The sequence below is a fragment of the Megachile rotundata genome, chromosome 16, assembly GCF_050947335.1.
Source record: "Megachile rotundata isolate GNS110a chromosome 16, iyMegRotu1, whole genome shotgun sequence".
Classification (NCBI taxonomy): Eukaryota; Metazoa; Arthropoda; class Insecta; order Hymenoptera; family Megachilidae; genus Megachile; species Megachile rotundata.
This window is the reverse complement of record NC_134998.1, coordinates 12,525,325-12,537,844: the sequence shown is the minus strand read 5'-3', so window position 1 is coordinate 12,537,844 and position 12,520 is coordinate 12,525,325. Positions and strand designations below refer to the sequence as shown.

Genomic DNA, 12,520 nt, shown 5'->3' with positions numbered 1-12,520 from the left:
GAGAGGAGCGGGGCGGTGTAAAGGGGAAGAAAAAGAAATAAATACAACACGATAGAGTCGGCAGACCATTTGTATATTATTCCTTCAACAGGAGATCATACTCAGTTTGCGCAACTCAGCTAACTTCAGTGTATTTCCCGCTAACTTCACCATCGTACGCGTTCTACTTCATCGGTCATATACTCAGTGAACAAAATATACAAGTGTCAAAAAAATATCCAAAAAAATTGAAGTTTTAGGAATTTGACAATTTAAAAAATTGAAGAATTTGAAAACTTGGGAATTCAAAAGTTTAGAATAGAGGATTTGAAAATTTTTAAATTCGAAAATTTGAAATTTGAAAAATTAAAAAATTTGAGTTACCAAATATATACGCTTAGCGTCAGTAGCATTCTAATTGCACATGCGCGTTGTTCTTAGTTACGAATTGTGCACCAACCACTCACAACTAACCTGCGTAGAACGTATGAAAAGTTGTCATATAATGACTACGATCTCTCGTTGAACGAAATATACGTTCATCTACACAACACATGGTAGTCGAGGGACGCGGGACGAAAAGAGGAAGATTCTAACTCTCTCACAGCAAACAGAGGAAAGCAAGGGGAGAGAAAACTGTGGAGAAGTGGGGAGAAACGAGAAGAACCGACGAATCGGGTAAGAGAAGAAGCACACAGCAGAAGGTGCACATCGGTGCACGTACGAGACGAAGTGACGGCACGCCGAAACCGAAACGCAAGAGCGTTCAGCCACGAACGATTAATGTCGCATTTCCGTACTGTTTTTCTACGCGAGCCTCTTATCCAGTGAGTGATATCTTGGTGTTACAAACGTAATACCCCGTGCTTTTAGAGAATGGCATCTGACGAGGAGGTGGACGAGAGCTACGCGGGTAAGTGCAAGAGCCACCGTGTTACGAATACTACCGGAAAGTTGTATCCTCGAACACGCAGGACGCGCGCTTTTCGTATGATGGCTGCCATGTCAATTGGTCCTTCTATACTTTTCCACGCTGTTTCATCGTCGCGTGTCTTACTACACTGTTTCATACAGTTTTTATATATTTAGTGTTAAATTAATCATTGTATATAAAAAATTAACTATGTTTCATGATTAATGATTCTGTCGTTTTTCGATAGAAGAAAAACTAACCTCAGAATTGTCAAATAATTCTTCAAGCGATGTGTCGTTAAGGATACATCGTTTAATGCAATAATAAAATCAATTAATCGCAATACGCGTAACTGTACGTTAAATTTAATGAAATAGTTCAGGTATAGGTTATTGTTTACGTTTAAATGATTAGACAGAAATCACATGGTTCTCCGTGTTTCTTTTATTTATCGTGTTCCTATTGTTAATTTAAATGTATCAATAAATTATCGATACAAGCCCCATCGAATTACAAGAGTCGAAGTTTAAACCTCTAACGTGGTTCGATACATCGGTTTCAATAACTTACCGCTAAACAAGATTTCGGTTAAATACTACATTTTTACATTAGATATTAAACATTTCGCAAAATATTCTTTGTATAAGTAATTCTGTTCTCGTAAAATAAATTATATTCTACTTACAATCTTCATTTATTATTACTATGATAAAATCATTTTATTCAAAGTAGGAACGACGAATGTTCTAAACAACAATATAAACAATATCGCAAGTATCAAGATATCGCTAAAAAGAGATAATATTTCCAGTTTCTGAAATAAAAAATTTAAAATATAATATCATGATGCTCGCTTCGGTTTTTGGACCATCTGGCACGTTTGTGTGCGTGCACATCGACGATTTCAATATATGTATATACATATGTATATATATATATATATATATATAACCGCCGATTCGGATCTTGAGAAGATCGCGTTCCAGGACTTGTTAAAAATGTCCAGTACAACCTGTAATCGCAGTCTTTTTGTACAATCAAAAAAAGTAACCGGAGTCGGCAGTAATGTTATGAATATAAAATATAGACGGTCAATGTGGTGAGCCCTTTTGAAGAAAATGGCGGACGTACATTCGCACAAAGCATTCACTGAACGTGGATTAGCCCAAAATAATTTATATATTTTGACTGCTTCGTTTCAATGTTTTTTATTTATTTAAACTATAATTGTGTACGCTTACAAATCGATTCGTGCGAACAGTACGTTCAGGCTAATTTGACTTTTTAATTATTTTATGAAAATAGAAAAATCGGTTTGTTATAAACGTTACTATCGATTTGGCAATTATCAGTCTGCTGTCGTTCAGCGAATCGAATGTTCCGTTGCATGAGATTCATTTGAATTCTGCATCTCTTTTTTCCTCGAACGCTTCGTGCTAAAAACATTATTGTTTCGGAAAATGATACTGTATTTTTCAACGAAAATTATAACAAAAAACTGTATTGAGTAAAATTTACGGAATTTTCTGGAATAGCATTTTAGCGGCAAAGGCTTTGCCCTCACGGCACATGGGTAGAGCAATGGATGATATTTTGAATAATTATTTTTCACGATCAAACGAGTTATATTTTAGTGAATGGAGATCGGTAAAGCGATGTCTATAAACGAGTGATAATATAATCGCTGTTATTGATAGTTTTCGATATATTGATTTATTTGAAATATTAATTGAGATATTAATAGTTCATTAGATATATGTACAGTAGTGAACAAAAGTATTGGCACAGATCAGAATTTTATTTAATATTATATGCATCTTTGTAAATCATGATTTTTGATTTAATTTTTTGTGAAATATAATTTATGGGTACAAAATTTAAATATATAGTTCATTATTAAGAAGCCTTAAAAATATGCAGGGTGTTCCAGATTTCTTTTACAAAAATTATTCAGCATATTTTGTAAGTAAAAATAAGAGAAACATATTATATAAACATGGACTAATAAATGTTTTGTTAAAATGTGATAAAAAAATATAAAGTGGCAATAAGCTACTTTCTTCGTACGATATCATACAGGAATAGATTGTCAGTTCATAATTTTTTGCTTAAAAATGCTGTCCGCTCTTATGTACTGTAAACATGTCAATACTTTTGTCTCAATTAAAATTGCTTATTATACATATTTTTCTATTCTTTTTTTATAAATTTCAGGGTACATTTTAGAAAAAGATTGAATAAAACATGATATTTTGTTCTAAACTTATAAACAATTCTATGCTAAAACATGGCTTGTGCTAGCACTTCTGTCCAGTACTGTATTTAGTGAACTATTTTTAAACCTACATTGTAATGAATAGAGATATTGATTTTATGTAAGTCAGAAGCATGCATTGAAGCGTGTTAATACTAGACATACATGAAAAATATTATAAGTAGCCAAATATATTAAGAGAATGTTATTGACCTGTTACTGATTTTTAGGGGAAGATGATTTAGATGAAACTGGAGGTCAAGTTTCAAATGTCAATCAACAGGTAGACGGTTCTTCAGATGCTGAAGAATCTCAAAGACTAGTAAGTATTGCTTATAAATCTATATTTTAAAAATATATCATCTGTTGTTAATTACTAAATTTTTGTTAACATAGGAAGAAGATGACGACTATGAGCCAGAGGAAAGGAAAAAGAAAAAAGGGAAGAAGCGAAAAGCACGAAGTGAAGATAAAAAAGGCAAAAAGAAGAAGAAAAAGAAAAAATCTGATTCTGGAGATGTAAACATTTTAATCTTATTATCAATTATGTACATAATTATCTTGATATATTATCAAGTACTTATACGTTTTTTTTGCCATAGGAAAGTGATTTTGCAGCTGGTGGTGAACCAGGTGACGTAGCTGGAGATGATAGTGATTATGCAGGGAATAGAAAAAGTAGAAAATCTTCTTCCAGAAAGTCGTCCAGTCATAATACACCGGCTGCACCAAATCAAGAGCCTACAACAGGCATGCCTACTATCGAGGAAGTGTGTAACACCTTTGGACTGACTGATGTACAAATCGAATACACAGATGCAGACTTTCAAAATTTAACAACGTACAAATTATTCCAACAACATGTTAGACCACTTCTAGCAAAGGAGAATCCAAAAGTTCCAATGTCAAAACTTATGATGTTGGTAGCCGCTAAATGGCGAGACTTCTCTGAACTGAATCCTCACACGCAACCTGACGCGGATGTGTCATCCGCCGCGAACGTTGACGAGGAAACCAGAAATGCAAGAGCAAATCGCAGCACCGCGGTACAAGAAGGCGAAGACGAGGAAGATGATGACGAAGATAGCGATAGAAAGCGAAAATCACGAGGCTCCAGAGCGAAGAAAGGAAAAAAAGCTTCCAAAGTACCGACGCTTAAAATAAAACTTGGGAAGCGTAAACGAGGAAGCTCGGATGAAGAAGCAGAGGGTAGTGGTGTCGGCAGTGATAGAGATTCTGATATGGAATTTGAGCAGATGCTAGCTGATGCAGAAGAACCTGCTGGTACCGATGGATCCACTAAAGGCAACGCCGAAGAGAACGGAGTTGAACCGCCTGCAGAACCGCCTGTTCGCAGGAAGGCAAAAACTAAAATCGGAAATAAGACCAAGAAGAAAAAAAAGACGAAAACCACATCCAAGTTTCCAGATGGAGAAGAAGGAATTCAGGTATATTTTTTTTTAAGTACTAGTTATAATTATTTATAATTTCTTGGTAACAATAAGTAACATTCTTCTTATATTATCTGTACAGACTGATCACCAAGATTATTGTGAGGTGTGCCAACAAGGTGGAGAGATTATACTATGTGACACTTGTCCTAGAGCATACCACTTGGTATGTCTGGAGCCTGAGTTAGAAGAAACGCCTGAAGGAAAATGGAGTTGTCCTCATTGCGAAGGAGAAGGTATTACAGGTAGCTTCCTCGAGACCCTACACCTTCCATCCCACCCAACGTGTTAAAGTACACTCTGTCGACGTAACTCTTTACTGAACATTTAAATATCTACGTTACTTTCAGGTGCAGCCGAGGATGATGACGAACATATGGAATTCTGTAGAATATGTAAAGATGGTGGTGAACTGTTATGCTGTGATAGTTGTACTAGTGCATACCATACACATTGTTTGAATCCACCACTGTCGGAAATTCCTGATGGCGATTGGAAATGTCCAAGATGTTCTTGTCCGCCTATACGTGGTAAAGGTACGATGAAACATGTACAAAAGTATAATTAGATGATACATATAATATATACAGTTGGTTTGATCTTGCATTTACTTCTTTACAGTTGCAAAAATTTTAACGTGGAGGTGGAAAGAATGTTCAGAAACGCCATCAGAAGAACCCTCGACGAGCAAAGCTGCGCCTAAGCAACGTAAAATACGTGAATTCTTTGTGAAATGGGCGGACATGTCATATTGGCATTGTGATTGGATTACGGAGTTACAACTTGACGTTTTTCATCCTCTCATGTTCAGGTAAATTATTATTTAAACACCAAATAACGAATATAAATTCCTTTTTGTAATCATCGTCTAAGGTTTTGATATATTTTTTTAGAAACTATTCACGAAAATATGATATGGATGAACCACCAAAGCTAGAGGAACCATTGGATGAAAGTGATACTCGTGTGAAACGGTTGAAGGAACAGGATGGTGCTACGAACAGAGACGAGTATAACTTAGAAGAACGGTTTTACCGTTACGGAGTTCGACCAGAATGGCTGGTAGTACATCGTGTAATTAACCATCGGCTCTCAAGAGATGGTAGAGCGACGTATCTTGTTAAATGGAGAGAATTAGGATACGACCAAGCCACTTGGGAAGATGAGCACGAAGATATTCCGGGTTTAAAGCAGGCCATTGAGTATTATTTGGATCTTAGAGCAGCGAATTGTTGCGATGGCAGCTCCTCCCGCAAGGGCAAGAAGGGTGAGAAGAGTCGGTTAATTTATTTTTTTCCTTTTGCAATCGTCGTTGTAATCCGTGAAGTAACCATGTATCATACGTAGGTAAAGGTAAAAAATCAAAGACTCGTGAGCTTATCGACGATGAGGAGAGAACACCTAAGAGGTACACTCCACCACCCGACAAACCTACAACAGATCTCAAGAAGAAGTATGAACGACAACCGGAGTACTTGGATCAGACTGGAATGCAATTACATCCGTATCAGTTAGAAGTGCGTATTAGTTACACGCGTTATATCAGCATTCTTGTGTACGAATGATTTATAATTTTGTAATTCTCTAGGGTTTGAACTGGTTAAGATATTCATGGGGCCAAGGTATAGATACAATTTTAGCAGATGAAATGGGTTTAGGAAAAACCATCCAAACTATTACTTTCTTATACTCACTGTACAAAGAAGGACATTGTAAAGGCCCTTTTCTTGTGTCTGTTCCTTTATCGACCATTATTAATTGGGAACGTGAATTTGAAACCTGGGCACCTGATTTTTATTGTGTAACCTATGTTGGTTAGTATATGATAGCAGTAACTAATAAAATGAAAATGTATTGGTACTTATTGACTAATTCTTTGTTGATTTCAGGCGATAAAGATAGTCGTATCGTAATACGCGAGAACGAATTGTCTTTTGAAGAAGGTGCTGTTCGTGGAGGACGAGCATCAAAGATTCGATCGAATCAAATTAAATTCAACGTGCTCCTCACGAGTTACGAGCTTATTTCAATTGATTCTGCGTGTTTGGGATCAATAGATTGGGCCGTATTAGTAGTTGACGAGGCACATAGGCTAAAATCTAATCAGTCAAAGTTCTTCAGATTATTAGCGTCTTACAATATTGCGTACAAATTACTTTTAACTGGTACTCCGCTACAAAATAATTTGGAAGAACTTTTCCACTTATTGAATTTCCTGTGTCGAGACAAATTTAACGACTTAGCCGCTTTCCAAAATGAGTTCGCTGACATCTCAAAAGAGGAGCAAGTCAAAAAATTGCATGAACTGCTTGGACCTCACATGTTGAGGAGATTAAAGGCTGATGTGTTAAAGGTATTTGTTGTTATTATGTTTTTTTTTCTCTCAGAAGTTCAGTGCATTACCATGCATATTGTATTTTACAGAATATGCCAAGCAAGTCAGAATTCATTGTCCGTGTTGAATTATCGCCGATGCAAAAGAAGTACTATAAATACATCTTAACGAGAAACTTCGAAGCTTTGAATCCCAAGGGTGGAGGTCAACAAGTGTCTCTGTTAAACATCATGATGGATCTTAAGAAGTGCTGTAATCATCCCTATCTATTCCCAGCTGCATCTCAAGAAGCACCAACCGCGCCTAATGGAACCTACGAAACATCAGCGTTAATCAAAGCAGCTGGAAAATTAGTATTACTGAGCAAAATGTTAAAAAAATTAAGGGATGATGGGCACAGAGTACTAATTTTCTCTCAGATGACGAAAATGTTGGATATTCTCGAAGATTATTTAGAAGGGGAAGGATACAAGTACGAAAGAATCGATGGTAACATCACGGGAGCTCAACGACAGGAAGCCATTGACAGATTCAATGCTCCTGGTGCTCAGCAGTTTGTCTTTTTACTTTCTACTCGTGCTGGTGGTTTGGGTATAAATCTGGCAACTGCCGATACCGTAATCATTTATGATTCAGATTGGAATCCGCATAATGATATTCAAGCGTTTAGCAGAGCCCACAGAATCGGTCAGGCTAACAAAGTCATGATTTATAGATTTGTCACACGTAATTCCGTCGAGGAACGGGTAACACAAGTGGCGAAACGTAAAATGATGCTGACACACTTGGTCGTCAGACCTGGAATGGGTGGGAAGGGTGCCAATTTCAGTAAACAAGAGCTCGATGACATTTTACGGTTCGGTAAGTTTTCTCAATTATCCAGCACACTTCGTAAATCATAAAAGAAGACAATTATAATGTTTGATTATACTTCAGGTACCGAGGAACTGTTCAAAGAAGAAGAAGGCAAAGAAGACGAAGCTATTCACTATGACGACAAAGCAGTTGCTGAATTGTTAGACAGAAGCAAAGAGGGTATTGAGCAGAAAGAAAACTGGGCCAACGAATATTTAAGTTCTTTCAAAGTCGCGTCGTATGTGACAAAAGAAGGAGAAACGGAAGAAGAAGCTGATACAGAAATTATCAAACAAGAAGCAGAGAACACAGATCCTGCTTATTGGATCAAGCTCTTGAGGCATCATTATGAACAACAGCAAGAAGACATTGCTAGGACGCTTGGAAAAGGTACATACATAATTATTATTTTCTATCTTTTCGAATGCTTAACAAATTATAATTCATTCCAGGTAAACGAATACGTAAGCAAGTGAATTATAATGATGGAGTAGTTACCGGTGATCAGAGCACGAGAGACGATCAGCCTTGGCAAGAAAATCTATCAGATTATAACAGCGATTTTAGTGCTCCAAGCGACGATGACAAAGAAGACGACGATTTCGATGAAAAGGGTGACGGAGATCTTCTATCCCGCAGAAGTAGACGACGATTGGAAAGAAGAGACGAAAAAGATCGACCTCTTCCACCGTTGCTTGCACGAGTCAATGGAAATATTGAAGTAGGTGTACCTGCCTGGTATACTGTCAAATATATTCTAGATTAAATTTTAACAATGATTTTTCTGTTTAGGTATTGGGCTTCAATGCCAGACAAAGAAAGGCATTCCTCAATGCAATCATGCGTTACGGTATGCCACCACAGGATGCGTTCAACTCTCAGTGGTTAGTTAGTCGCTCAAAACATAATTGTTTGTCAGTCAATTTAAAGTACTGTTAAAGTATATTGTCGCATTTCAGGCTGGTGCGTGATCTGAGAGGTAAATCGGAGAAGAACTTCAAGGCATACGTTTCCCTGTTCATGAGACATCTGTGCGAGCCTGGAGCAGACAACGCTGAAGCGTTCGCGGACGGTGTGCCACGGGAGGGTCTCAGTAGACAGCATGTTCTGACGAGAATCGGTGTAATGTCTTTAATTAGGAAAAAGGTACGAGTGTACGAATAGTTTTATTTTTCAGTAAGTAATCGGTTTTCAGAAAAATTAATTTCGTATGCTATTTACAGGTACAAGAGTTTGAGCACATAAATGGGTACTACTCTATGCCAGAGATGATTCGAAAACCAGTTGAACCCGTGAAAGTGGAAGGAGAGGCGGCGACTGGAACAAGTAGCACCAGTGCCACTCCAGCTACTTCCAACGCACCTAGTCCAAGTCCTGCTGCAACTCCAACCCCGCTCACAATTTCTGGATCGACCAACACTGAAACGAATAAGGCTAATTCTGAATCATCTGAAGGAAAGGAGTGTAAAGAGGAACAAAAAGACAAAGATGTTAATATCACCAATTGATACTTTTTCCTTGAGATCGAAATTTTTATAATCCAAACTTGTAACAAAATTATAATATTTTTTAGAGCACAGATGGCAAGGATGCGAAGGAGGAGTCGAAGGAGACGAAGGAGGAGGAAGATAGTACTGCAGAGAAAGAAAAAGAGAAGGAGGAAGTGAAAAAGGAAGAGAAGGAGGTAGAGGCAGAAACAGCTTCGGACAAAGAAAAAGATAAAAGCGATGCGAAAGATGCTGACAAACCACAGTCCAAAACCGATGAAAAAGTAGAAAGTAGTGAAACGAAGCCAAAACAGGATTCTGAAGAGGACGTGGTTATTGTTAAAGATGACGAAGAAGAAGCTGAAAAGAGAGAGGTATGTGCTAATTCTATGGTTAAATAGTTTGCAGCTTGCGCTGCAATTCATTGTATCTTTTCATATTGTATTTACAGGATAAAGACAACAAGGAAAAAGACGTGAAGGATTCTGATCCAGAAATGATGAAGCCGAAGCGTAAGTTCATGTTCAATATAGCAGATGGTGGTTTCACAGAATTACACACGTTGTGGTTGAACGAGGAGAAAGCTGCTGTACCTGGTCGCGAATATGAAATATGGCATCGAAGACACGACTACTGGCTGTTAGCTGGTATTGTTACGCATGGCTATGGACGTTGGCAAGACATCCAAAATGACATTAGGTAAAATTATTAAAATGGACCTCAGAACTTAAATATATAAGACGACAAAATGATTATTATCTCGATTTTGGTGCTCACAGGTTCGCAATAATAAATGAACCCTTCAAAATGGATGTGGGTAAGGGTAACTTTTTAGAAATAAAAAATAAATTCTTGGCCCGACGCTTCAAGCTGTTAGAACAAGCGTTGGTAATAGAAGAACAATTGCGAAGAGCAGCGTACCTGAATCTAACGCAGGATCCTAATCATCCTGCGATGAGCCTAAATGCAAGATTTGCCGAAGTCGAGTGCCTTGCAGAATCGCATCAACATCTTAGTAAAGAAAGTCTTGCGGGCAACAAACCAGCGAATGCTGTATTGCATAAGGTAAACTATTATTATGAATGAAAATCATTGATACAACTAAAGTCCTATGTATGCCAAGTGAGACAACACTTTTAATGTGACGAGTGAATATGTACATCTTTTCTTACAGGTACTAAATCAATTAGAAGAACTATTGTCCGATATGAAATCGGACGTTAGTCGTTTACCGGCAACTTTAGCTCGTATTCCACCCGTTGCTCAAAGACTTCAGATGTCTGAGAGGTCGATATTAAGTCGACTGGCTGCCACTGCACCTGGTGGTAGCAGTTCTCAGTCTGGTCAAGCAGCCCTGTTAGCACAACAATTCCCGGCAGGCTTCTCTGGAGGACAATTACCGGCTACTTTTGCGGGTGCTGCCAATTTTGGTAATTTTAGACCACAATATTCAGTACCAGGTCAACCACCACAAGGTTTCACAGGTATGCAACAAATAAAATTGTTAGAAAGATATCCTTCTCGTCAGCTCGCGAACTTGTCCGATTTTTTCTAATAATTTCATGTCATTTTGTTCCTCGTTAATTGGTATTATTTTATTTCAGCTTGAAGAGTAAATGGTTGACAAACAATGGCTCAAACGTGAACTCGTAATGGCGCAAATTACACTACCTTAACGAGATCGTATGCGCTATATTATTTTTCGTAAATTACGATTTTTAGCTGAATTTCATTAGAGAAAAGACGCTAAAGTATTAAAAAAAGGGAAAAAAAGAAAAAAATAACGAAAAACACACGTGCGTAATATCTTACATCTAAATTACATTATTCCTGTATTTATTACATGTACATTCGAGTTTAGCATCAAGATTTTCATGTTTTGTATTTATACATACGGTCCTTGTGAAAGATGGCATAAATTATTTTCTTAAGCGATATTAAGAGCATGATTTATACTTCTTCATCGACGGTGTGTATCGTATTGTAATGATAAGTACATTTTACTTAAAAAAAAAAAAAGCAAACTTATTTAAGAGACAAGAAATAGATTTGCGTGGATCGTAAAGTGCGTTAACAAGATACGCCAATCGATATTATTCTTATAATTTATTCAAAACTTTTTTCCACGACAATAATTTCTTTTTAAATATCTGAAAGACTTAATGTGGTATCCCTTAATCTATTATTTAACGATTCAGGAAATTTTATTTAGATTGCATGTTTACACACAAGTACCAAGAAATGCTACTAAAAATTACTGACAACAATGTATGATAAACAATGGCAATCATTTTAGTTAAGACTGACGTTACATATTGCATTCGAGAGAATTCATTTCACACAAATACACACATACACACAGACACACGTACACGTTATGATACACACGCTATTGTAATGCATGGGTTTTATATAATTAAATAAGGGCAATGAGGTTTTTCATACACGATTTAATCCTCGTTTGAACTACTCAACCATGGATACTATATATGTATGTATTTACTACACGAGCCGGAACGAGAGCAGAGGCACAAAAGTCTGTTTGATACTTAAGTATTATAACGATGCACACGGTAATAATTACACTGATACGTAATTCAATATCGCAGGGATCGAATTTCTTTGTTCGAGATTCACAATTAAGCGCAGATCATTAAGTAGGACTTAGGTTCCGAATTTGATAATGCAGTCATAATTTGATAATACTTTGTATATATTTGCATACTACTGCACCATCGTAACAGGAACACACGTATATTATAGTATTCATAAGCAAAACCGAAGAGCACGTAATACATCCCATGCATTATATTAGTAAAACAATTATATAAATGTAATTAACGACAGGAAGGTTAACAAGTTCTGAGTAAACTTATTGATTGTTCGATCTTTTCTACCCCAGATGCGAGACAACACTAGAGCATTTTAATTTTCAATTAACCAGTTTGCCAAATTACCGTGTTGGCACACGATGATAAGTTTTCAAGGGTAATTTAGGATGTAGCCAAGGAATTTAAGAGAATGCGAGGGAGAGAGAGAATGAAAGAAAAGAATGAATGACAGGATAAGTTGAAAAGTAAGTCAAACCACGGAAAATCGTTTGTTGTATGTATTAGTTCTGCTGGAATAAATTAATAATAATTAGAAATTACAGTGGTACTTAATATTTCTGTTTAATAAATTGTGAATCTCTTGAAGGGTAGTATATTTTAAAACCTTCTACCAATTTTAATTCTAAACTTCATC

The 12,520-nt window shown here is 36.7% G+C and overlaps 1 protein-coding gene across 8 annotated transcripts; it reads left to right on the top strand.

Annotated features, from left to right (window-relative positions):
• The first annotated feature begins 428 nt into the window (after positions 1-428).
• On the top strand, positions 429-12,422 carry Mi-2 (chromodomain-helicase-DNA-binding protein Mi-2 homolog). 8 transcript variants are annotated; one of them, XM_076541681.1, is made up of 22 exons: positions 429-892; positions 3,377-3,468; positions 3,543-3,665; positions 3,749-4,594; positions 4,680-4,842; positions 4,948-5,133; positions 5,219-5,408; positions 5,491-5,873; positions 5,945-6,114; positions 6,186-6,411; positions 6,487-6,950; positions 7,022-7,793; positions 7,869-8,177; positions 8,240-8,508; positions 8,580-8,671; positions 8,729-8,933; positions 9,011-9,277; positions 9,361-9,648; positions 9,726-9,973; positions 10,054-10,339; positions 10,449-10,758; positions 10,879-12,422. In XM_076541681.1, the coding sequence occupies exons 1-22, from the start codon at positions 856-858 to the stop codon at positions 10,881-10,883; spliced, it is 5,931 nt and encodes a 1,976-aa protein (XP_076397796.1). In that variant the 5' UTR covers positions 429-855; the 3' UTR covers positions 10,884-12,422. The 8 variants fall into 8 exon arrangements, with proteins under 8 accessions (XP_076397796.1, XP_076397797.1, XP_012135641.2 ...); XM_076541682.1 differs by having other exon boundaries at positions 430-892; positions 4,680-4,833; XM_012280251.2 differs by having other exon boundaries at positions 431-892; positions 5,491-5,864.
• Positions 12,423-12,520: the final 98 nt, after the last annotated feature.